Source organism: Periophthalmus magnuspinnatus, chromosome 21, assembly GCF_009829125.3.
Source record: "Periophthalmus magnuspinnatus isolate fPerMag1 chromosome 21, fPerMag1.2.pri, whole genome shotgun sequence".
NCBI classification, from domain to species: domain Eukaryota; kingdom Metazoa; phylum Chordata; class Actinopteri; order Gobiiformes; family Gobiidae; genus Periophthalmus; species Periophthalmus magnuspinnatus.
Genome location: NC_047146.1, coordinates 26,373,115 through 26,396,787, shown reverse-complemented (window position 1 = coordinate 26,396,787; position 23,673 = coordinate 26,373,115). Strand labels below are relative to the sequence as shown.

Genomic DNA, 23,673 nt, shown 5'->3' with positions numbered 1-23,673 from the left:
TTCTATAAAAACAACTGACCTCAGTCTGCTCAGGGGAGGTACTGTTAGGCCTGTCACGACAATTACTAATCAACTTAACGTTCAGTATATGCTATATGAACAATATTTTTTTAGGCTCAATATATTTTGAGTGTACCTTTTCTTCACACTAGTGGGGACATTTTTCACATTTTTATGTACCGTAAATTTCGGATTATAAGCCGCTACTTTTTTTCCACGCTTTGAACCCTGCGGCTTTTACAGCAGTGCGGCTTATATATGGAATTTTACTGGATAACGGACCCTGGGGGGCGCTCTCTAGCTGTAAACGTAAAAGTGAGACAGACGTGGGGAAAGATTCTGCTCTGAAGAATTCACTAGTTTTGATTTTGAACGATCATTTTGCGCATCATGAAATGGATATGATGCAGTTTTTAAGATAAAGAAACAGAAAGGAAACAGAGCAGGGGTCGGCCTTTAACACGCAAAGAGCCATTTGGACCCACTTTCCACATAAAATAAAACACTGGGAGCCGCAAATACTTTTTGACATCTAAAATGAAGATAACACTGTATAATAACAATAATGTAACGGAATAATGTAGGTTTTACTTTCACGGACAAGCCTTCTACACGTGGCAGATAAATATGGCAAAAACAACTTAAGTGCATTAAAAAAATACAACTCACCAAACCGCTGCATCAGTGTGAGCCCTGCGCTGATTATGTGATTATGTCTACTCTACTCCGCAGTTTCTTTAAAAAAACAACAACAAAAAAACTCGTAGCGTATCGTTTAATCCCAGGTGCTTATTCTCCATGTGCCAAAGCAGTTTTGAAGGTTTCATTGCCTTATTTGCTTTTCCCGTATGTTACGCAGAGCGGACTCTGTGCGTATGTCACCTGTAGCGACAAACCCAGATTTTAAGTAGGCATTGTCTGTTAAATTTATCTTTCTTTTTCTTGGAGGTCGTAGTCTCTTCTTCTGGCTCCTCAGTTGTCCTTTTCCCCTTTGTTAAAAAGATCTCCAAAGACTTTTGTTTTGGCTCATTTTCACTCGCTTGTGGCTCTACTTTTGTGCGTCGTGTCTGATGTGTTATACGTGATACGTCACCGCGGAGACAAGAGCAGATAATATACTTGCTACTACATCAAATAGATTTCTGTGGCGATTTCCAGCAGGATTTTCATGATACATCTACGGACGAGCTTATTAGTGTGTCATTAGGGACGGGCCAAAGTTGCTCCTGACCCCTGTGCGCACAGCGTCTGAAAATCAGGGCTCTTTACGCAGGACTGTGAGCTGTGTCTGTGTCAGTTCCCAAGCCACGCAGAGCCGCAGTATGAGGCGGAAAGAGGCGCATGCGGCTCCGGAGCCGCGAGTTGCCGACCCCTGAAATAGAGCCACTGCACGTAAGCTCGACATCAATGAATCCAACTTGGTCAATGTAAAAAGACAACAAAAGTTTTCAGAGTAAATAAAAGCAGATTTTCCGTGTTGGTGCAGCTTTATTTTCTAAACCTGCAGATGTGTTCATCCCGTGTTGTTGTCGTGTTGGTGCCAATTTTCAGGCACAGTTTAAAAAAAAGCGTGTCGGTGCACCGTCTTTCTGTGTAAATATCTCATGTTACAATATGAAAACCTGCGGCTTTTATTCAGGTGCGGCTTATATATGTACAAAATTGATTTTCTCTTCAAATTTAGCTGGTGCGGCTTATATCAAGGTGCGCTCTGTAGTCCGAAATTTACGGTAGTATTAAGGGGCCAATGGCACATATTGGCAGCCTTGTTTCTGTCAGTCTGCCCAGGGGAGCTGTGGCTACAATAGTAGCTTACCATCACAAAGTGTGGAAATGAATGAATAATGACTATAGTGTGGCGCTTTGAGAGGCTTTGACAAGCCTGTAAAGCGTGTGTAATCCATTATTATTATTATTGATGGCAACATTACGTTTCATATGATTCACTTAGAAAGGGTTTACTGTGATTATCCTGCTTTAAGCTTATTGTGAGAGTGCCATCATTTCATTTCAGTATTATCCTTTATTGCAATATTTTTAGAATCAGTATATTGCACTTCAACATTTGTTATCATGAAAGGCCTTGATGCTGTATGTACAGGCTGTTGTGGCCATGCTGCTATTAAGTTTGTCCCTTATTTTTTTGTAAATATTTGTTTTTTTGTTGATGAATAAATGCACTCAAGTCTACACTGGATCAATCGTCTTAGCTCTTTTCCTCATTAAAAGTGCTAAGATTGGTATCCGCGCTATTAGTGTTCAATGCTCAGCCTTGAGTCTTGCCATACACAACTGCAAACACATATTATTTTCTATAACTCTCATCACCAATTGAAAAGGTAGCCGATCCAATCAGCTTTTGAATATGACTTTAAATTAAATGGTATTGATGGTTTTGCATGGCTAAATATTTTCTCAAAGTCACCTATTCTAAAACGGGCTTTCTAAGAACTAGAGGGAAAAACACATTTCACAAAGTCAATTGAAAATACGTCAGGGCAGAATGAACTGAGAGTTCCTTAAAACACATTTGGAGCACAGAAGATGAGGCTGCTGCCAGTTTGCTCATGTATGAAATATGAACTCTCTCAGACAAGGTCACTTAGATTTGACTTACCTAAATATGGCATAAAAATACTGTGAATCGCTGGGGCTCGACGTCAAAGCCAAGAAATATTCATTAAAGAGAAAATCTGCTCTCCCGCTTGGCAATAAAACATCCTTGGAGGGAAAAGTAATGCGTGCTATTATTATGTCAATACCGCTGCCACACAAATCCCCATAGTAAATCTTTTGCAGTTGGAAGTGCTCTTTTGTAAAAGTCACATTAATTGCAGTACCTTTTACTCCAAGGAGGAAATAGAGGTCAGAAGTAATTGTTTGGTCAAGATGGTTTGAGTCTTTTGAGATGTGCTCCTTCTAGTTTTGTGATAGGGCATACATTTCTACCTTAAGTGGGCACTGTGGTAATTGGTATCTACATAAGGTGAAGAAGGATTTTGCAATGGGAGGTGTAGTCGGCAGATGTGTTGTTGTGCTTAAGAGGCTGACACATGATTGTAAATCACTACCTAGATGCTATTTGAATTTTAAATGTTGAATAAAACATGTTAAAATTGTGCTAGCGTTCATTCTATATCGGAAATAAAAGCTGCTCATTAAAACTATAATGCAATAAATGCACTTAACATCTTTTAAGAAAATAAACAACAGATTTAAAACTAATGATAATGCGCATTTCAAACTACCCAAAGTGCCTGAAAAAGTACAATAACAAACTTTGTGATGTTATTGTACTTTTGCAGCCATAAACGCCTTGAGGTAGATTGACAGAAGCAAGGCTGCCCATTTACACCATCAGCTCCCGCAACCACAATCTATCGTTCACACATACACCACATTCATACTAGGTAATGTGGGTGAAGTGTTTTGCCTAAGGACACAACAATACAATAGTAGTCTTGATCAAAAACATACCTAGAGTTGTGTTTTGTTTCATTCACACATGTTTAATTTACACTCTACTTATTTAGGCTTGGTTCTTCTCTCAAACAGAAGACCCTCATCACTTCCAACTTGTGATGTCATGTGATAATACAGGAAGTGCCCCACTGTGTTTTTAAACTCCATACACCTTGACTAGAATCATTTGAATAATTTCAGACCAGTAAATGCCTATCTCTACTGAACAAAAGGTAAAAGGTAGCAGGAACAGGGCATTTTGAGCTTTGGAGATGTAGACAGACTAATATTGCAGGATTACTCGAACATGTGTGAATGAAACAAAACACAACTCCAGGTGTGATTTTGATGAGGTTCACAAGAGTAATTTTTGTGTAACAAAAATGAAGCTCTTGTGCCTAAGATCCCAAAAGGTCAGATACTGAGATAGTCTTACTATTCAGATAGTTATGTTTGCACTGGCTCATATCTTGTGACAATATCGCAGTTGTTGTTTTCTTCTAGTAGATCGTGCAGTGGTCAGCCATGTTTTATGTTCCACGCGGATGAGGGTTATCTATGTGCCTCATGAATCCTTAAACAGCTGCTCCGGGCTGAGGCAGGGAGGCAGGAGACTGGGGCAGTTTGTTATGAGGCGTCACCACAGCGGGTGCAAAGCAGGGTGCTGAACATCTGTTATGTGTAGAAAAAAAGAGCAAAAAAACACAATGGTGTGAAGTATAAATACATTTGCATATGCATAGGTTCTGCTTCCCCCTATAAAAGGGGGCTTGAAGTGTCAGCACTTTGAGAAGGCGCTCTTAAAACAGGACTGTACAACTTTGCGCTGAAAAATAATAATTAGTTAAATATGTGTACATTAATTATACATATGAAACTGCAACTCACATTTGAATTATTAGACACTAGACAAAAACATATAATTTTCCATAACAATACAGGTTTCCATTGCTTGATTAGCCTCACTGGAAAAAATATATAAAATAACATAGGAATGCTTTAATAATTACAAAATAGAGCCTCATTCAGCAGTAAACACTAACTTGAAGATTGGCAGTTTGATTCCCGATTTTTGTGTCCTCAGGCAAGATATTTAACAAACTCTGTTTGAATGAATTACTGGCAATTGCTTTATTCTTAAAGAGGACCTATTGTGCTTGTGTCTGCTATATAGTTATAATGTATTACACCCGTGGATTATTTGCACATTTTAAATCACAATATTCATCTAAAATGACTTGACCAAAGAAACAAGTCCGCTGACTTCCGCATTAGAAAACTGCAGTGCCCAATGGGAGCTGACGTCAGCTGATGTATCATCGATTAACAAAATAAAATTGAGGAACGAAGAGAGCAATAGGTGTGTGCTGCTGTTGGTGAAAACGAGGATTCATCAGCAATATGGCGTCTTAAAAATAATCAATTATGCACAAATCAATCAGGGAAACAACTATAACACAGTTAAGCTCTGAAAAGTTGATTTTGCATAACAGGTCTGTTTTAAATATTTGCTTTACATATACTGTAGCTGAAAAAATATCCATAAATTGTGTAAATACATGAGACAAATGCTAAACTCATTTCTCTTCCATGCATTGATGCTATCCTATATTCCAGAACACACATGGTAATTGCATGGGTTTTTGCATCGCTGTATGACAAACCTGTATCTCTGTTTTAGGTGCACAGGAGGTGGTGATCCGATGTCCACTAAACCACATACAATGCACAGGTACCAAAAAGTGCATTCATTTCAACAAACTCTGCAATGGGGCAAAGGACTGTGACGACGGCTATGACGAGGGGGTACACTGTCGAGGTAAGACGCTGTAATGTAGTGCCACCAACTCCCAATGAGCATTCATAAAACTGGAATTAATGAGTAATGCCGACTGATATGTTAATCACTACTCGCTTATGCTGCCTGAATTATCAAAAAGTGGAAATGATTTTCTAAGCAGTCAATGGGAATGCATTTTGCTAATTAGATAACTGTTTACAGAGAAGTTTAGTTAAGATTTTATAATAGCATAATAAAAACTGCATTGGGATGAACTGTGGTTTACTCGCTTTGTCACCAGTACACAAGTTAGGGCGATAGTAGCTCAGTTGGTAGAGTGTTTGCACATTGAGCCGAAGGTTAGTGGTTCGAATTCCGCTTGGCATAAAACATAATAGGTTAAGCGGTCTGATCCACTGACCCAAAGGTTAGTGGTGCAATTCCAGCTCCCACACAACTTAACCCACCTCTCCCCCATGTCTGCATACACCCGTCTATGAAAGGGTGAGTGGTTCCTTGATATAAAACGCTTTGAGTGCTTTGAACGGGGATTGGTGTATGTGTTCTTAAAGTTGTCTTAAAGTCTTAAAGTCTCAAAGAAAATTTGCAAGTGAAGGTATTTGTGTAATTTGACAACTTTCGCCTGAGTGTAGAGAACAGGGTGTTCCAAATGTGTTGACATATTAAGGCCTGAGAAATGAATGTGGTATACAACTCAAATTGCTTCAATTGCTGATGGTCAAATGCTGGTAAAAACTGGTAAAAACTGGTAAAATGGTGGTAAAAACAAAGGGGTATAAAGAAATATTTTGTGCAGTGTAGTTAGGAAGCTATGGTTCATACAAAATATGACAAATAGTATTTGACAGCTGCCCATACTCCCATGTGATAGTGATAGACACAAATTTGTCTATATTTTTGTACAAGGTTCAGTTCTTATTTTTTGTATTTTATTTTATTAGAGCAATTACAAAATTATTACCTGCATGGCATGGATGGATTTAGAACTGTAATGCATATACAACAATTTGGCAATGTGAATGTTTTGCTTGAGTAAATTTGATATCTTTAAATTAGTTTCAAGGCAAGACATTACAGGTACACGTTGTTTTTGTTTTTGTTTGTTTGTTTTTTCAACAATGTTGTCTAATTTTCACCTTAAAAACATCACGATAAAATTAAAAACATTTTTTTTTTTTGGTGTGCTTTTTTTCTGCACAGTATCAATAACTCAATTCTTCACTTTCCATCCATGCTCTGATTTAACCTTGACCAACATTTCAGAGTACACTTGGCCTGTTTTCTGTATAGAGCAGCATTCAAAGCCGACTCCCTGTCTCCCTTCTCCTGTCAGTGCAGAGACAAGTCACTCAGTGGGACAGGAGCGCTATGTGATTGTGTAGACATCAGTATTTTGCTCTGGACAATCTTAGCAACTCTACCAAGCTGTTATGGACACCTGGCTGCAGTGATAAGGCGTGATTGCTGGCGGTTTTTGCACAACAGTCACTGGCAGACTCACGGCTTGACCCCGAATGAACTCTTAGACAGTTAAAACCCTACTGAGAATGGTTTGTGAGAGCCAAGAAAATCTACTTTCTGAATTATTACTGTAAGACTGACTTTTCTGGGCAAATCAATGGATTTTTTTGCTCTATACACAGTGAAATATAAATGCATGACAAAAGTAGGAATTAAATCACTATTGATCCAAACGGGGAGACATGGTGCCCAATGCATTCAATAGAAATAATATGATTTGATTGGGTTTGGAGTTGTGCCTGACTTATTTTCACATTTCAAAAGCAGCAATGAATAAATAGTTATATTTGTGTAATTGATTGAAATTATCATCTTTTTAAAGTAGAAGAATGTTTGGACTATAAACAGGTCTTTAAAGCAAAATCACTATTGACTCAAGTATGGAAACAAGATAAGAGTGACTATTCGATATTAATAATGTGATATTATCTGGCAGTGCTGTGACGTTTATTTGATTAGATCTTGGTCTGTAAAAAAAATAAAAAAATTGGAGGGATAATTTATTGACTGATCTCCCACTTTAACCCAGTATTTGGTGCGCAAGTGAGCATGAATAACATTATGAGGTGGTTTCAAAGTTTTCAGAAAGATTGAAGGTTTAAACTGAAGCAAAAAGTTTTTGGAGTGAACTTTTTGTCCAGTTGACAGAAGCTACAGCTACACCTACATACATCAATAGGTATGTTAACACATCAAAACTGGAACTAAACTGGAACTAAACTTGGAGAAATAATTTCTAACTGGTATGAACCAACAACCAGGCCAACATTTTTATACCACTTAACTGGTGCATAGCAAAAGAAAAAAGTCAATTGTATTCACCTGAACCAAAGCACTCATCCAAGCAAAAATTAACAAGCCAATTCGGAGCAAGGCTGTTGACGGTAACGGCCCTTCCCGTCTGCACTGCTGGTTTGCCAGTAATAATACTGTCAGTCAAACCTGTTGCTAATTCTAGTGGGAGCGAACTTGGGGAACTCTTTTATTAATGTTCATAACTTGATTTATGGACACAATTATATATATATATATATATATATATATATATATATATATATATATATATATATATATATATATATATATATATATATATATATATATATATAATAAGTAAATTGGAGCCGGAAGCACACCCATGATCACTTCCTACTTGTAGCTATGTCCATTTACAGTATGTATACAGTCTACGTATTACACAGACACTTTACTTGAGAAAAATCAGCAGTAATCATCAATAGTCAAATGTTTTATTTATTTATTTTATTTACAATGTAGATTCTCAATGAAGAAAACTATGAATGAACACATATGGACTGTAGTAAATAAAGTTTGAAATAACTCAGAAATAGCCACCCTTGGCTTTGATCATCATACCACTCATGAACCCTGACAAGTCACATCTGTGAAGTGAAAACCATTTCAGGTGACTCCATCATGAAGTTCACTTCAAGAAGACTAAGGCTTTGCTGCGCTATCAACAAACAAAGCGTTACTTTGAGGAATCTCAATTATAAAACATATTTAAATAACATAGTAAACTATTTTTTGTTTGTTTTTTTCTCTTTGCCACATAGTTACAATGTAGAAAGTAGTAAACACAAAGACAACACATTGAATGAGAAGATGTGACAAAAAATTTTAACAGGCAGTTATGGTCAAAAGTAGATAAAATCAGATAATAATCAATATTAAAACAAAACTAGAAACTCCTTTGAACAAGTATCAATGCTAAAAAAACTATCAGGACAGAAATTGACCTTTCCTGAATACCTTCAGAATGATCTTGAGCTGCATCAGAACAAGTATAAGACCACACAGATTAGTATAGACCAGTGGTTCTTAACCTGGGTTCGATCGAACCCTAGGGGTTCGGCAGAGGTCAAGACACACACACCTGACTCATATGATTCGTGGACTGCGAGCGTCTCCAGACGCTGGCCGTGTCCCAATTCGACAAATGCACCCTTTGATGTGCCTATCGAAGTACCCGCCCGACTTAAATGAGCCGTTCAAACGGTATAAAAACATAAAACGACATAAAAACGAAGAAAAGGAACAGACTTTGCTGTGAAAATGACATGAGAGTGGCCAAGGTGAAGCCACGCGTTTCTGAACTGGTTTCCCAAAGGCAACAGCAGAAGTCGCACTGATTTGCAGTAAATATTCATTATTATTCTAGCCTGATGGAAATTAGGTGACGGGTGTGTGTTAAAATGTAAAAAATAATAAATAGCATAAATACAATAAGTTAATTATTGGAATACATAAGGTTAAAAATTAAAATAATTTCAGTGTGGTAGTATTAAAAAAGGTCATGTCTTTGTAAAAAAGGTATGTATGTAGTTTGTTGTGAGTTCATGCATTGTATTGGTTTTATTCTTTGAACACAGTGATGTTAATGCACGATTCATTTTGTGCACCAGTAAAACATACATATGTCTTGAATTTGAAATAAAATTATATTTTATTTTTCAATAAAGAAGGGTTTGGTGAATGTGCATAAGAAACTGGTGGGGTTCAGTACCTCCAACAAGGTTAAGAACCACTGGCATAGACCCATGGACCACTATGGAACCTACCTGGACCACTGAGGGATTACACATTTATAAAACCATATAGACTAGTATATGCCCATGTACCACTATGGAACCTCTATGGACAACTGAGGGGATATGACTACATAAAATCAAGTTCAAAATGTTAGTATTGTGACAACAGTACAGGCAGGGTATCAGGGTATATAAGTAACACTGCAACACTGAGACATAGTACTGTTACTGCTGACTCATAGCATAGTACATCTAGTGCACCGCCCTTCCTGTTGTATGACCTGTACTTTTTAAGTGGCTAATTAGATATTATGGTAATCCACTGAAATGACATCACGTTTGCTAACTGCTCTCCATCAGCAAAGGGAAAACAGATTAGAGCCAGTGCTCATACCCTGCTGCATGCAATTTTAATACACAGTAATAAGACTTAATATGTGCTGGGAGTACAAATGAGAAGTTCTGCCACCACTTCCCACGCTAAGAGAGTGTGTGGAGTTTCAGAAGAATTTAAGAAAAGGTGAGTGTTGCATAATTGTGCGTTCTGTAGGCAGTAGGTTTGTTGTTCTTTTAGGGAAGCGGAAACACGGACAAGGGCACTCAAAATCTCAGGCGAAATTAGATAAAAATATTTCACAAAGATGATTAGAAACAGCAGATCAAATTGTGCCGGTACAGTTTTAAGAGTAGTCGTTCTTGTTAAAAAAGATATTTTATGCTTTTTAATATTTTATATTAAAGTGTAATGCATATAGATCATGATTTTACATTTTGTTATAATAATAAACACTGGTGCTTTGACTTCCTGCCTTTTATCCTATAAGCAGCAGATTTCCATTTACTTGTTTTAATGTTGAAAAATACCCATTTTAGGACCCTAATTGTATGACCGGGAGTCTGATTTTGAGTAATCACAAGTAAATTCTAAGCTGTGGGCAGTGATAGGGGGTGGGGGAAACCAGAGATTTTCTGAAGCCTCAAATGCAGGACAATACCGGATTACTCAAACATGCATGGATGACTTAAAATACAATTTTTAGTACTGGGTGCATTTTATAAATAATTCTTGCATATTCTTGTAACACTCAGAGGATGATTTAATGATGATTACAAGGACTAACCACTCTGCTACCATCCCCTGTAGTATATCGTTAGCACGTTAACATAACTTGACTGTTTAATTACACCCAATACACTGAAGATTGTATTGATGTGGACAAACAGGCATGGAGCCAGGTTAATCACTATGTATACTGTGTGTAGTGCTTTGTAATAGACGACCACCAGAGTAGCTGCCACAACGAATAACCCATTTGACAACAAATTTCCTTTAAACACAATATTGATTTAACAACATAAGCCTCGCCTCAAACATCGGGAATGCACTTCATGTAGAAATTGTTGGCAATATAAATTTGAATGTACAATCATGATTACAATCAACACAAAGCTACTCCAACAAGGATGGAGGAATTAATGAATTGGAAATTAGGTCAGGGCATAAAACTGGACCATAAGCAGCTCGTAAAACTGCACTGGTCAATAGTAAATAAACAAGTAATGGGACCACTACAAGACCTTTGAAAAATACTGAAAATTGCTGTTTACAGGTAGGACTTTATGATATTAGAATAACAAGCAGTATACCTGATCTGTGTTCAACATAGACCTTAAAGACAACCTATTGTGCTTGTATCTGCTATATACATCTGCAGAGCATTATGTTATAATTTGCACATTTTAAATCGTAATATTTATCTAAAATGCATTAATAAAACAGAGACGTTTGCTGATTTCTGCTGCAGGGCCCAATGGGAGCTGATATTGCTGTAAACGTCATCACAACAAAAAGCCTTGGAACAGTGGTCCTATGGATAGCTAGCAAGAAGCAGCTTTTCTTTCTTTGTACCAAAATTATTACGCAGTGCTGCCAAATCCTATGCATATCATTGATTAAAAAAATAAAATTTAAGTACAAAGTAAGTACAGAGCAGTGGGTGTATGCCTGTGGAGATTAAAGATTGCTCAAAGATCCACAAATCACTCCAAATACAACTTCCAGAGGGTAAATGAGGAGAAACAACTACACCACCTCACACCTACCTGTGCTCTACGATCAGCTGATGATAACCTCCTGTGTCCCGCCACCAGGACTAAACACAAGACTTAGGGGGACTAGGCCTTTTCTGCTGCTGCCCCCACCCTCTGTAACTCCCTGCCCAAACACATCAGAGACTCATCCGCATTTGTGTTTTGTCTGCCTTGAACTCTGTCAAACGTCTTTGAGTGTCATGAAAAGTGCTATAAAAGTGTATTATTATTATTATTATTATTATTATTATTATTATTAGGCCTGGGACTACGTCCCGGCGAGGGACTCATTAAAACCGCATCCGGAGTGTGGAAAATGGCAAAAATCAAGTAGTAAACATGCCCTGACATGGCAGTGAGTGGTGTCAAAAATTAGAACTCGACGAGCTCTAATTGTCACAAAAGACCCCGAGAAAAAATAACGAAAGACGACTCGGTAGCGCCACCTCAAACTTTCATTTTCATGGGGCCAATGGGAGCCCGACTTGGAAAAAAGTCAACGTAAAAATCTGAAACTCACATCAATAAATAGAACATGTCAGGACATGACAAAAATTATATTATGGCCCCGCCCTAAAATGTACAGGAAGTCGGTCATATTGGATCAAACCCAGGAATGACAAAAGTGCACACCCTCACATTCAGGACATTTCCTCGCACAGTTTTCATCACAAACACTTTAAATTTGGCCAAATCCCACTAAACCCATGTGTGATTAAAGATTATCAATTACATTTTGATTATGATTTTGGGTGTGGTCAGGGTGAATTTTCAACAAAATTGCAATTTTTGGAATATTTCAAAAAAATATTTCTCTTTCACACATTTTTTTTGGGGAAAACGCTAATACAGCGTTTATGCACATTTGTGAGCTGAACGCAATGATATGCAAATCGTGTCACAATTTCACAAAATGGCTCTCTAGCGCCCTCTTCAAATTTCATTTTCAAAAATTCGTAGAAGACAATTTGTCATAGACTTTTGAAAAAATTCATAGGGGCCTTATTTGTGATGAGGCACAATGTGAGAAAGTCACATGACTGTAGCTGTTATGGTTTAGGAGAAAAATAATGGGTGGAAAATGCGTTTCCATTCTTCTTATTATTATTATTAGGCCCGAGCCTGGGACTCCGTCCCGGCGAGGGACTCATTAAAACCGCGTCCGAAACCCGGAAAATGGCAAAAATCAAGTAGTAAACACGCCCCGACATGGCAGTGAGTGGTGTCAAAAATTAGAACTCGACGAGCTCTAATTGTCACAAAAGACCCCGAGAAAAAATAACGAAAGATGACTCGGTAGGACCACCTCAAACTTTGATTTTCATGGGGCCAATGGGAGCCCGCCTCGGAAAAAAGTCGACGTAAAAATCCGAAACTCACATAAAAAAATAGTACATGTCGGGACATGACAAAAATGATATTGTGTCCCCGCCCTAAAATGTACAGGAAGTTGGCCATATTGGATCAAACCCGGGAACGACAAAAGTGCACACCCTCACATTCAGGACATTTTCTCACCCAGTTTTCATCATAAACACTTCAAATTTGGCCAAATCCCTCTAAACCCATGTGTGATTAAAGATTAACAATTACATTTTGATTATGACTTTGGGTGTGGTCAGGGTGAATTTTCAACAAAATCGCAATTTTTGCAATATTTCAATAAAATATTTGTCTTTCACACATTTTTTGTTGGGAAAATGCTAATACAGCGTTTATGCACATTTGTGAGCTGAACGCAGTGATATGCAAATCAAGGCACTCTCTCACAAAATGGCTCTCTAGCGCCCTCTTCAAATTTCATTTTCAAAAATTCGTAGAAGACAATCGATTTGTCGTGGGCCTGTGAAAAAATTCACAGGGCCCTTATTTGTGATGGGGCATATTTGGAATATTTCAATAAAATATTTGTCTTTCACACATGTTTTGTTGGGAAAACGCTAATACAGCGTTTATGCACATTTGTGCGCTGAACGCAATGATATACAAATCGTGTCACTATTTCACAAAATGGCTCTGTAGCGCCCTCTTCAAATTTCATTTTCAAAAATTCATAGAAGACAATTGATTTGTCGTGGACGTGTGAAAAAATTCACAGGGGCCTTATTTGTGATGGGGCACAATGTGAGAAAGTCACATGGACTGTAGCTTTTACAGTTTAGGAGAAAAATAATGGGTGGAAAATGCGTTTCCATTATTAGGCCCGAGCCTGGGACTCCGTCCCGGCGAGGGACTCATTAAAACCGCGTCTGGAGCGTGGAAAATGGCAAAAATCAAGTAGTAAACACGCCCCGACATGGCAGTGAGTGGTGTCAAAAATTAGAACTCGACGAGCTCTAATTGTCACAAAAGACCCCGAGAAAAAATAACGAAAGACGACTCGGTAGCGCCACCTCAAACTTTCATTTTCATGGGGCCAATGGGAGCCCGACTCGGAAAAAAGTCGACGTAAAAATCCGAAACTCACATCAAAAAATAGTACTCTCTAGGCACTCTCTCACAAAATGGCTCTCTAGCGCCCTCTTCAAATTTCATTTTCAAAAATTCGTAGAAGACAAGCGATTTGTCGTGGATGTGTGAAAAAATTCACAGGGGCCTTATTTGTGATGGGGCACAATGTGAAAAAGTCACATGACTGTAGCTGTTATGGTTTAGGAGAAAAATAATGGGTGGAAAATGCGTTTCCATTATTATTCTTCTTATTTTGGTCGCGACTTTGAATCCACTTTTGACCCCCTGAACGTTAACGAAAAGTCAATTTTACTGGACCCAAAATTCAAGATTGGTGAAAAATTTATTATTTTGATGTTCAAAAAAATTAATGTATCAAAATGACTCAATAGCGCCACCTCAAAATTTGAAATACATTGCGGCAATGAGAGACCTTTTTCATCGTAGACAAATGAAATTTGGTACAAACATAGAACATGTCAAGACAAGTAAAAAATTATATTATGACCCCACCCTAAACCCTACAGGAAGTCGGCCATTGTGGGCGGAACCTCATTTTTTCAAAATTTTACCTCTCACATTTGGATTTTTTGCGCCTTGGATTTTCATTAAACAAACTTGCAAATTTGTCAAAATGAACTAGACCCATGTGGGATTATAAGCAACTCTTTTGGAATTTTCTAAGTAATAAAATGTGGGTGTGGCCAGCCTGCAAAGAAAAAAGCAATTTTTTAAAGTTTTTAATTGCATGTAACTCACACAGTTAGTGTCCTACGTCCCGGCATGAATATACTTTTTTATTCAAAATGTTGATCCGAACGCATAGATATACAATTTACACAGGTCAGACTTTATATTGCTCCACAGCGCCCCCTTGAACTTTTGAATTGAACCAAAAAAATTACTTTGACATAAGCATTTGAAATTTGGCATGGACATCCCTATTGCTATACTGAACAAAAAAGTCAATGACACCATACCTCTATTTTCAAAGGTGTTGCCATGGCAACGTCTGACATTTCTCATTGAAATACATGGGTTTTGGATAACTGGGATGAAAAATTATTACTTTGTCATAGACCATTGAAATTTCGTACACATATTCCTCTCATCATACGGAACAAAAAAGCCAATGAGAACATACCTCTATTTTCAACTATGTTACCGTGGTAACATAATAAATGTGTCATTGAAATGAATGGGGTTCAGAGTACTGGACTTTGTTGTAGACTAAATAGATGCTCTACACTCATCAATATATAGCCTAAAAATCAAGATTGGCAAGAAATGTTGTATTTTGATGTTCAAAAAAATTTACATATCAAAATGACTCAATAGCGCCACCTCAAAATTTGAAATACATTGTGGCAATGAGAGACCTTTTTCATCGTAGAAAAATGAAATTTGGTACAAACATAGAACATGTCAAGACAAGTAAAAAATTATATTATGACCCCACTCTAAACCCTACAGGAAGTTGGCCATTGTGGGCGGAACCCCATTTTAAAAAAATTTTACCTCACACATTTGAATTTTTTGCGCCGTGGATTTTCATTCAAGAAACTTGCAAATTGGTTAAAATAAATTAGACTCATGTGGGATTATAGGTTACTCTCCAAAATTTTTTTAAGTTATAAAATGTGGGTGTGGCCATTCTTCAAAGAAAAAAGATGTTTTTTGAAGTATTAAATGGCCTGTAACTAAAACATGCAGTGTCCTATTTCCCAGCATTAATATACGTTTTGTTTAAAATCTTATTTTGAGTGCATAGATATGCAATTTGCATTTGTCAAATATTACATTGCTCCACAGCGCCCCCTTGACATTTTAAATGGTACACAAAAAAATTACTTTGTCACAAACATTTGAAATTTGGCAAGGACATCCCTCCTCCGATACTGAACAAAAAAGTCAATGACACCATACCTCTATTTTGAAAGGTGTTGCCATGACAACATCTGACATTTCTCTTTGAAATACATGGGTTTTGGTTAAATAGGATGAAAAATTATTACTCTGTCATAGACCATTAAAATTTGGTACACATATTCCTCTCATCATACTGAACAAAAAAGCCAATGAAGACATACCTCTATTTCCAACCGTGCAGGCGTGAAAATGTGATAAATGCTCCCTTTGGAATGAATGGAGTAGTATCACTCTGTCGCTGATTTTGGGGGGAGGGGAGATGTGGGAACGAAAGGCAGGATCTTCACTGTGGCCTGTACCCCGCGGTCGCAAGGGGTGGCGAGGGCCTTTATCACTGCTTGCAGTTTTAATTAGGCCCGAGCCTGGGACTCCGTCCCGGCGAGGGACTCATTAAAACCGCGTCCGGAGCGTGGAAAATGGCAAAAATCAAGTAGTAAACACGCCCCGACATGGCAGTGACTGGTGTCAAAAATTAGAACTCGACGAGCTCTAATTGTCACAAAAGACCCCGAGAAAAAATAACGAAAGACGACTCGGTAGCGCCACCTCAAACTTTGATTTTCATGGGGCCAATGGGAGCCCGACTCGGAAAAAAGTCAACGTAAAAATCTGAAACTCACATCAAAAAATAGAACATGTCTGGACATGACAAAAATGATATTATGGCCCCGCCCTAACATGTACAGGAAGTCGGCCATATTGGATCAAACCCGTGAACTACAAAAGTGCACACCCTCGCATTCAGGACATTTTCTCGCACAGTTTTCATTAGAAACACGTCAAATTTGGTCAAATCCCACTAAACCCATGTGTGATTAAAGATTATCAGTTACATTTTGATTATGACTTTGGGTGTGGTCAGGGTGAATTTTCAACAAAATCTCAATTTTTGAATATTTCAAAAAAATATTTCTCTTTCACACATTTTTTGTTGGGAAAACGCTAATACAGCGTTTATGCACATTTGTGAGCTGAACGCAATGATATGCAAATCAAGGCACTTTCTCACAAAATGGCTCTCTAGCGCCCTCTTCAAATTTCATTTTCATAAATTCATAGAAGACAATCAATTTGTCGTGGATGTGTGAAAAAATTCACAGGGGCCTTATTTGTGATGGGGCACAATTTGAGAAAGTCACATGACTGTAGCTATTAAGGTTTAGGAGAAAAATAATGGGTGGAAAATGCGTTTCCATTATTAGGCCCGAGCCTGGGACTCCGTCCCGGCGAGGGACTCATTAAAACCGCGTCCGGAGTGTGGAAAATGTCAAAAATCAAGTAGTAAACACGCCCCGACATGGCAGTGAGTGGTGTCAAAAATTAGAACTCGACGAGCTCTAATTGTCACAAAAGACCCCGAGAAAAAATATCGCAAGACGACTCGGTAGCGCCACCTCAAACTTTGATTTTCATGGGGCCAATGGGAGCCCGACTCGGAAAAAAGTCGACGTAAAAATCCGAAACTCACATCAAAAAATAGAACGTGTCGGGACATGACAAAAATGATATTATGGCCCCGCCCTAAAATGTACAGGAAGTCGGCCATATTGGATCAAACCCGTGAACGGCAAAAGTGCACACCCTCGCATTCAGGACATTTTCTCGCCCAGTTTTAATCACAAACACTTCGAATTTGGCCAAATCCCACTAAACCCATGTGTGATTAAAGATTATCAATTACATTTTGATTATGACTTCGGGTGTGGTCAGGGTGAATTTTCAACAAAATTGCAAATTTTGGAATATTTCAAAAAAATATTTGTCTTTCACACATTTTTTGTTGGGAAAACGCTAATACAGCGTTTATGCACATTTGTGAGCTGAACGCAATGATATGCAAATCAAGGCACTCTCTCACAAAATGGCTCTCTAGCGCCCTCTTGAAATTTCATTTTCAAAAATTCATAGAAGACAATCGATTTGTCGTGGACGTGTGAAAAAATTCACAGGGGCCTTATTTGTGATGGGGCACAATATGAGAAAGTCACATGACTGTAGCTGTTATGGTTTAGGAGAAAAATAATGGGTGGAAAAAAAATTTCCATTATTATTATTATTATTATTATTATTATTATTATTATACTTACCGCTTTGAAGTCATTTTTGACCCCCTGAACGTTAACGAAAAGTCAATTTTATTGGACTCAAAATTCAAGTTTGGCGAAAAATTTATTATTTTGATGTTCAAAAAAATTATTCTTTCAAAATGACTCAATAGCGCCACCTCAAAAATCAAAACGCATTACGTCAATGAGAGACCTTTTTCATCGTAGACAAATAAAATTTGGTACAAACATAGAACATGTCAAGACAAGTAAAAAATTATATTATGACCCCACCCTAAACCCTACAGGAAGTCGGCCATTGTGGGCGGAACCCCATTTTTTCAAAATTTTACCTCTCACATTTGGATTTTTTGCGCCATGGATTTTCATTCAAGAAACTTGCAAATTGGTCAAAATGAACTAGACACATGTGGGATTATAAACAACTCTTTTGGAATTTTTTAAGTAATAAAATGTGGGTGTGGCCAGCCTGCAAAGAAAAAAGCAATATTTTGAAGTGTTAAAGTGAGCATAACTCAAACATGCAGTATCCTATTTCCCGGCATTAATATACATTTTGTTTAAAATCTTGATCTAAACAAAATGATATACAATTTGCATATGTCAGAATTTTTTTTGCTCCACAGCGCCCCCTTGAACTTTTGAATTGGACCAAAAAAATTACTTTGACATAAACATTTGAAATTTGGCATGGACATCCCTATTGCTATACTGAACAAAAAAGTCAATAACACCATACCTCTATTTTCAAAGGTGTTGCCATGGCAACGCCTGACATTTCTCATTGAAATACATGGGTTTTGGATAACTGGGATGAAAAATTATTCCTTTGTCATAGACCATTGAAATTTGGTACACATATTCCTCTCATCATACGGAACAAAAAAGGCAATGAGAACATACCTCTATTTTCAACTATGTTACCGTGGTAACATAATAAATGTGCCATTGAAATGAATGGGGTTCAGAGTACTGGACTTTGTTGTAGACTAAATAGATGCTCTACACTCATCAAACTATGGCCTAAAATTCAAGATTGGCAAAACAAGTTGTATTTTCATGTGGAAAAAAATTAACGTATGAAAATGACTCAATAGCGCCACCTCAAAATTTGAAATACATTACGGCAATGACAGACCTTTTTCATCGTAGACAAATGAAATTTGGTACAAACATAGAACATGTCAAGACAAGTAAAAAATTATATTATGTCTCCACCCTAAACCCTACAGGAAGTCGGCCATTTTGGGCAGAACTCCATTTTTCCAAAATTTTACGTCTCACATTTGGATTTTTTGCGCCTCGGCTTTTCATTCAAGAAACTTGCCAAATGGTCACAATAAACCAGACACATGTGGGATTATAGCGAACTGTCTTGGATTTTTCTACATCATAAAATGTAGGTGTGGCCAGCCTGCAAAAAAATAAGCAATATTTTGAACTATTAAATTGCGCGTAACTCACACATGCAGTTTCCTATTTCCCGGCATTAATATACATTTTGTTTACAATATTGATCAGCACCAAATGATATACAATTGTGTCCATTTTTTTTTTGGCTCCACAGCGCCCCCTTGAACTTTTGAATTGGACCAAAAAAATTACTTTGACAAAACCATTTGAAATTTTGCAGGGACATTTGGCTTGGCAAACTGAACAAAAAAGTCAATGAGAACATACCTCTATTTTCAACTATGTTGCCGTGGTAACATAATAAATGTGTCTTTGAAATGAATGGGGTTCAGAGTACTGGTCTTTGTTGTAGACTAAATAGATGCTCTACACTCATCAAACTATGGCCTAAGTTGTATTTTGATGTTCCAAAAAATTAAAGTCTCAAAATGACTCAATACCGCCACCTCAAAAATTTAAATACATTACGGCAATGAGAGACCTTTTTCATCGTAGACTATTTAAATTTGGTATATACATAGAAGATGTCAAGACAAGTAAAAAATTATATTATGACACCACCCTAAACCCTACAGGAAGTCGGCCATTTTGGGTGGAACCCCATTTTTTCAAAATTTTACCTCTGACATTTGGATTTTTTGCGCCGTGGATTTTCATTCAAAAAACTTGCAAATTGGTGAAAATGAACGAGACCCATGTGGGATTATAGGGAACTGCTCTTGGATTTTTCTACATCATAAAATGTGGGTGTGGCCAGCCTTCAAATTAAAAAAGCAATATTTTGAAGTGTTAAAGTGTGCATAACTCACACATGCAGTGTCCTATTTCCCGGCATTAATATACATTTTGTTTAAAATCTTGATCTGCACGAAATGATATACAATTTGCATGTGTCAGAATTTTTTTTGCTCCACAGCGCCCCCTTGAACTTTTGAATTGGACCAAAAAAATTACTTTGACGTAAACATTTGAGATTCGGCAAGGACATTTGGCTTGGCAAACTGAACAAAAAAGCCAATGACAACATACCTCTATTTGCAACTATGTTACCGTGGTAACATAATAAATCTGTCATTGAAATGAATGGGGTTCAGAGTACTGGACTTTGTTGTAGACTAAATAGATGCTCTACACTCATCAATCTATAGCCTAAAATTCAAGATTGTCAAGAAATGTTGCATTTTGATGTTCAAAAAAATTTACATATCAAAATGACTCAATAGCGCCACCTCAAAATTTGAAATACATTGCGGCAATGAGAGACCTTTTTCATCGTAGAAAAATGAAATGTGCTACAAACATAGAACATTTCAAGACAAGAAAAAAATTATATTATGACCCCACCCTAAACCCTACAGGAAGTCGGCCACTGTGGGCGGAACCCAATTTTTTCAAAATTTTACCTCTCACATTTGAATTTTTTTCGCATTGGATTTTCATTCAAGAAACTTGCAAATTGGTCAAAATGAACTAGACCCATGTGGGATTATAGACTACTCTTCCTAGTTTTTTTAAGTTATAAAATGTGGGTGTGGCCAGCCTGCAAAGAAAAAAGCAATATTTTGAACTATTAAATTGCGCGTAACTCACACATGAAGTGTCCTATTTCCCGGCATTAATATACATTTTTTTCAAAATGTGGATCTGAACACATACATATACAATTTGCGTAGGTCAGACAATATATTGCTCCACAGCGCCCCCTTGAACTTTTGAATTGTACCAAAAAAATTACTTTGACAGTAAACATCTGAAATTTGGCATGGACATTTGGCTTGGCAAACTGAACAAAAAAGCCAATGAGAACATACCTCTATTTTAAACTATGTTGCCGTGGTAACATAATAAATGTGTCATTGAAATGAATGGGGTTCAGAGTACTGGACTTTGTTGTAGACTAAATAGATGCTCTACACTCATCAAACGTATGGCCTAAAATTCAAGATTAGGCAAAAAATGTTGTGTTTTGCATGTGGCAAAAAAATTTACTGTATCAAAATGACTCAATAGCGCCACCTCAAAATTTGAAATACATTACGGCAATGAGAGACCTTTTTCATCGTAGACAAATGAAATTTGGGACAAAAATAGGAACATGTCAAGACAAGTAAAAAATTATATTATGACTCCACCCTAAACCCTACAGGAAGTCGGCCATTAGTGGGCGGAACCCCATTTTTTCCAAATTTTACCTCTCACATTTGAATTTTTTACGCCGTGGATTTCCATTCAAGAACACTTTCAAATTGGTCAAAATGAACTAGACCCATGTGGGATTATAGGAAACTCTTTTGGAATTTTCTAAGTTATAAAATGTGGGTGTGGCCATCCTGCAAAGAAAAAAGATGTTTTTTTAATTTTTAAATTGCACGTAACTCACACAGTTAGTGTCCTACGTTCCGGCATGAATACACTTTTTTATTCAAACTGTTGATCTGAACACATAGATATACAATTTACACAGGTCAGACAATAAATTGCCTCGTTTCTGTGTGAACTCCGCACACCCGACTGGGCGACAGGTGCGTAGGAGGTGAAGCACTTCTCTAAAAATTAAAGAAAAACTCCCGCACACTGTCTCACTCTTAATGCTATTTTATTTCATACAATAAACATACAATAAATTGCTCCACAGCGCCCCCTTGAACTTTTGAATTGGACCAAAAAAATTACTTTGACATAAACATTTGAAATTTAGCATGGACATCCCTATTGCTATACTGAACAAAAAAGTCAATGACACCATACCTCTATTTTCAAAGGTGTTACAATGGCAACGTCTGACATTTCTCATTGAAATACATGGGTTTTGGATAATTGGGATGAAAAATTATTACTTTGTCATAGACCATTGAAATTTGGTACACATATTCCTCTCATTATACGGAACAAAAAAGCCAATGAGAACATACCTCTATTTTCAACTATGTTACCGTGGTAACATAATAAATGTGTCTTTGAAATGAATGGGGTTCAGAGTACTGCACTTTGTTGTAGACTAAATAGATGCTCTACACTCATCAAACTATGGCCTAAAATTCAAGATTGGCAAAACAAGTTGTATTTTCATGTGGAAAAAAAATTAACATATCAAAATGACTCAATAGCGCCACCTCCTAATTTGAAATACATTGCGGCAATGAGAGACCTTTTTCATCGTAGACAAATGAAATTTGGTACAAACATAGAACATGTCAAGACAAGAAAAAAATTATATTATGACCCCACCCTAAACCCTACAGGAAGTCGGCCATTATGGGCGGAACCCCATTTTTTCAAAATTTTACCTCTCACATTTGGATTTTTTACGCCTCGGATTTTCATTCGAGAAACATGAAAATTGGTCACAATGAACTAGACCCATGTGGGATTATAGGGAGCTGTCTTTGGATTTTTCTACATCATAAAATGTGGGTGTGGCCAGCCTGCAAATAAAAAAGCAATATTTTGAAGTTTTAAATTGCATCATAACTCACACATGCAGTGTCCTATTTCCCGGCATTAATATACATTTTTTTTCAAAATGTTGATCTGAACACATAGATATACAATTTACATCAGGTCAGACATGATATTGCTCCACAGCGCCCCCTTGAACTTTTGAATTGGACCAAAAAAATTACTTTGACGTAAACATTTGAAATTCGGCATGGACATTTGGCTTGGCAAACTGAACAAAAAAGCCAATGACAACATACCTCTATTCTGCAACTATGTTACCGTGGTAACATAATAAATGTGTCATTGAAATGAATGGGGTTCAGAGTACTGGACTTTGTTGTAGACTAAATAGATGCTCTACACTCATCAAACTATGGCCTAAAATTCAAGATTGGCAAAAAATTTGTATTTTCATGTGCAAAAAAATTAACGTATCAAAATGACTCAATAGCGCCACCTCAAAATTTGAAATACATTACGGCAATGAGAGACCTTTTTCATCGTAGACAAATGAAATTTGGTACAACATAGAACATGTCAAGACAAGTAAAAAATTATATTATGACCCCACCCTAAACCCTACAGGAAGTCGGCCATTGTGGGCGGAACCCCATTTTTTCAAAATTTTACCTCTCACATTTGGATTTTTTGTCGCCTTGGATTTTCATTCAAGAAACTTGCAAATTGGTCAAAATTAACTAGACCCATGTGGGATTATAGGGAACTCTTTGGAATTTTCTAAGTTATAAAATGTGGGTGTGGCCAGCCTGCAAAGAAAAAAGTATGTTTTTTGAAGTTTTAAATGGCCCGTAACTCACACATGCAGTGTCCTATTTTCCGGCATTAATATACATTTTGTTCAAAATCTTGATCTGAGTGCATAGATATGCAATTTACACATATCAAATATTACATTGCTCCACAGCGCCCCCTTGAAATTTTAAAT

The 23,673-nt window shown here is 37.2% G+C and overlaps 1 protein-coding gene across 1 annotated transcript in view; it reads left to right on the top strand.

The window, feature by feature from the left end:
* Nucleotides 1–23,673, top strand: part of lrp1bb (low density lipoprotein receptor-related protein 1Bb) — a 464,724-nt gene that overhangs the window by 52,345 nt on the left and 388,706 nt on the right. Inside the window, exon 2 of the mRNA XM_055230393.1 lies at nt 5,144–5,281. Within this exon, the coding sequence (XP_055086368.1) occupies nt 5,144–5,281 (138 nt within the window). The remainder of the gene's footprint in view (nt 1–5,143; nt 5,282–23,673) is intronic.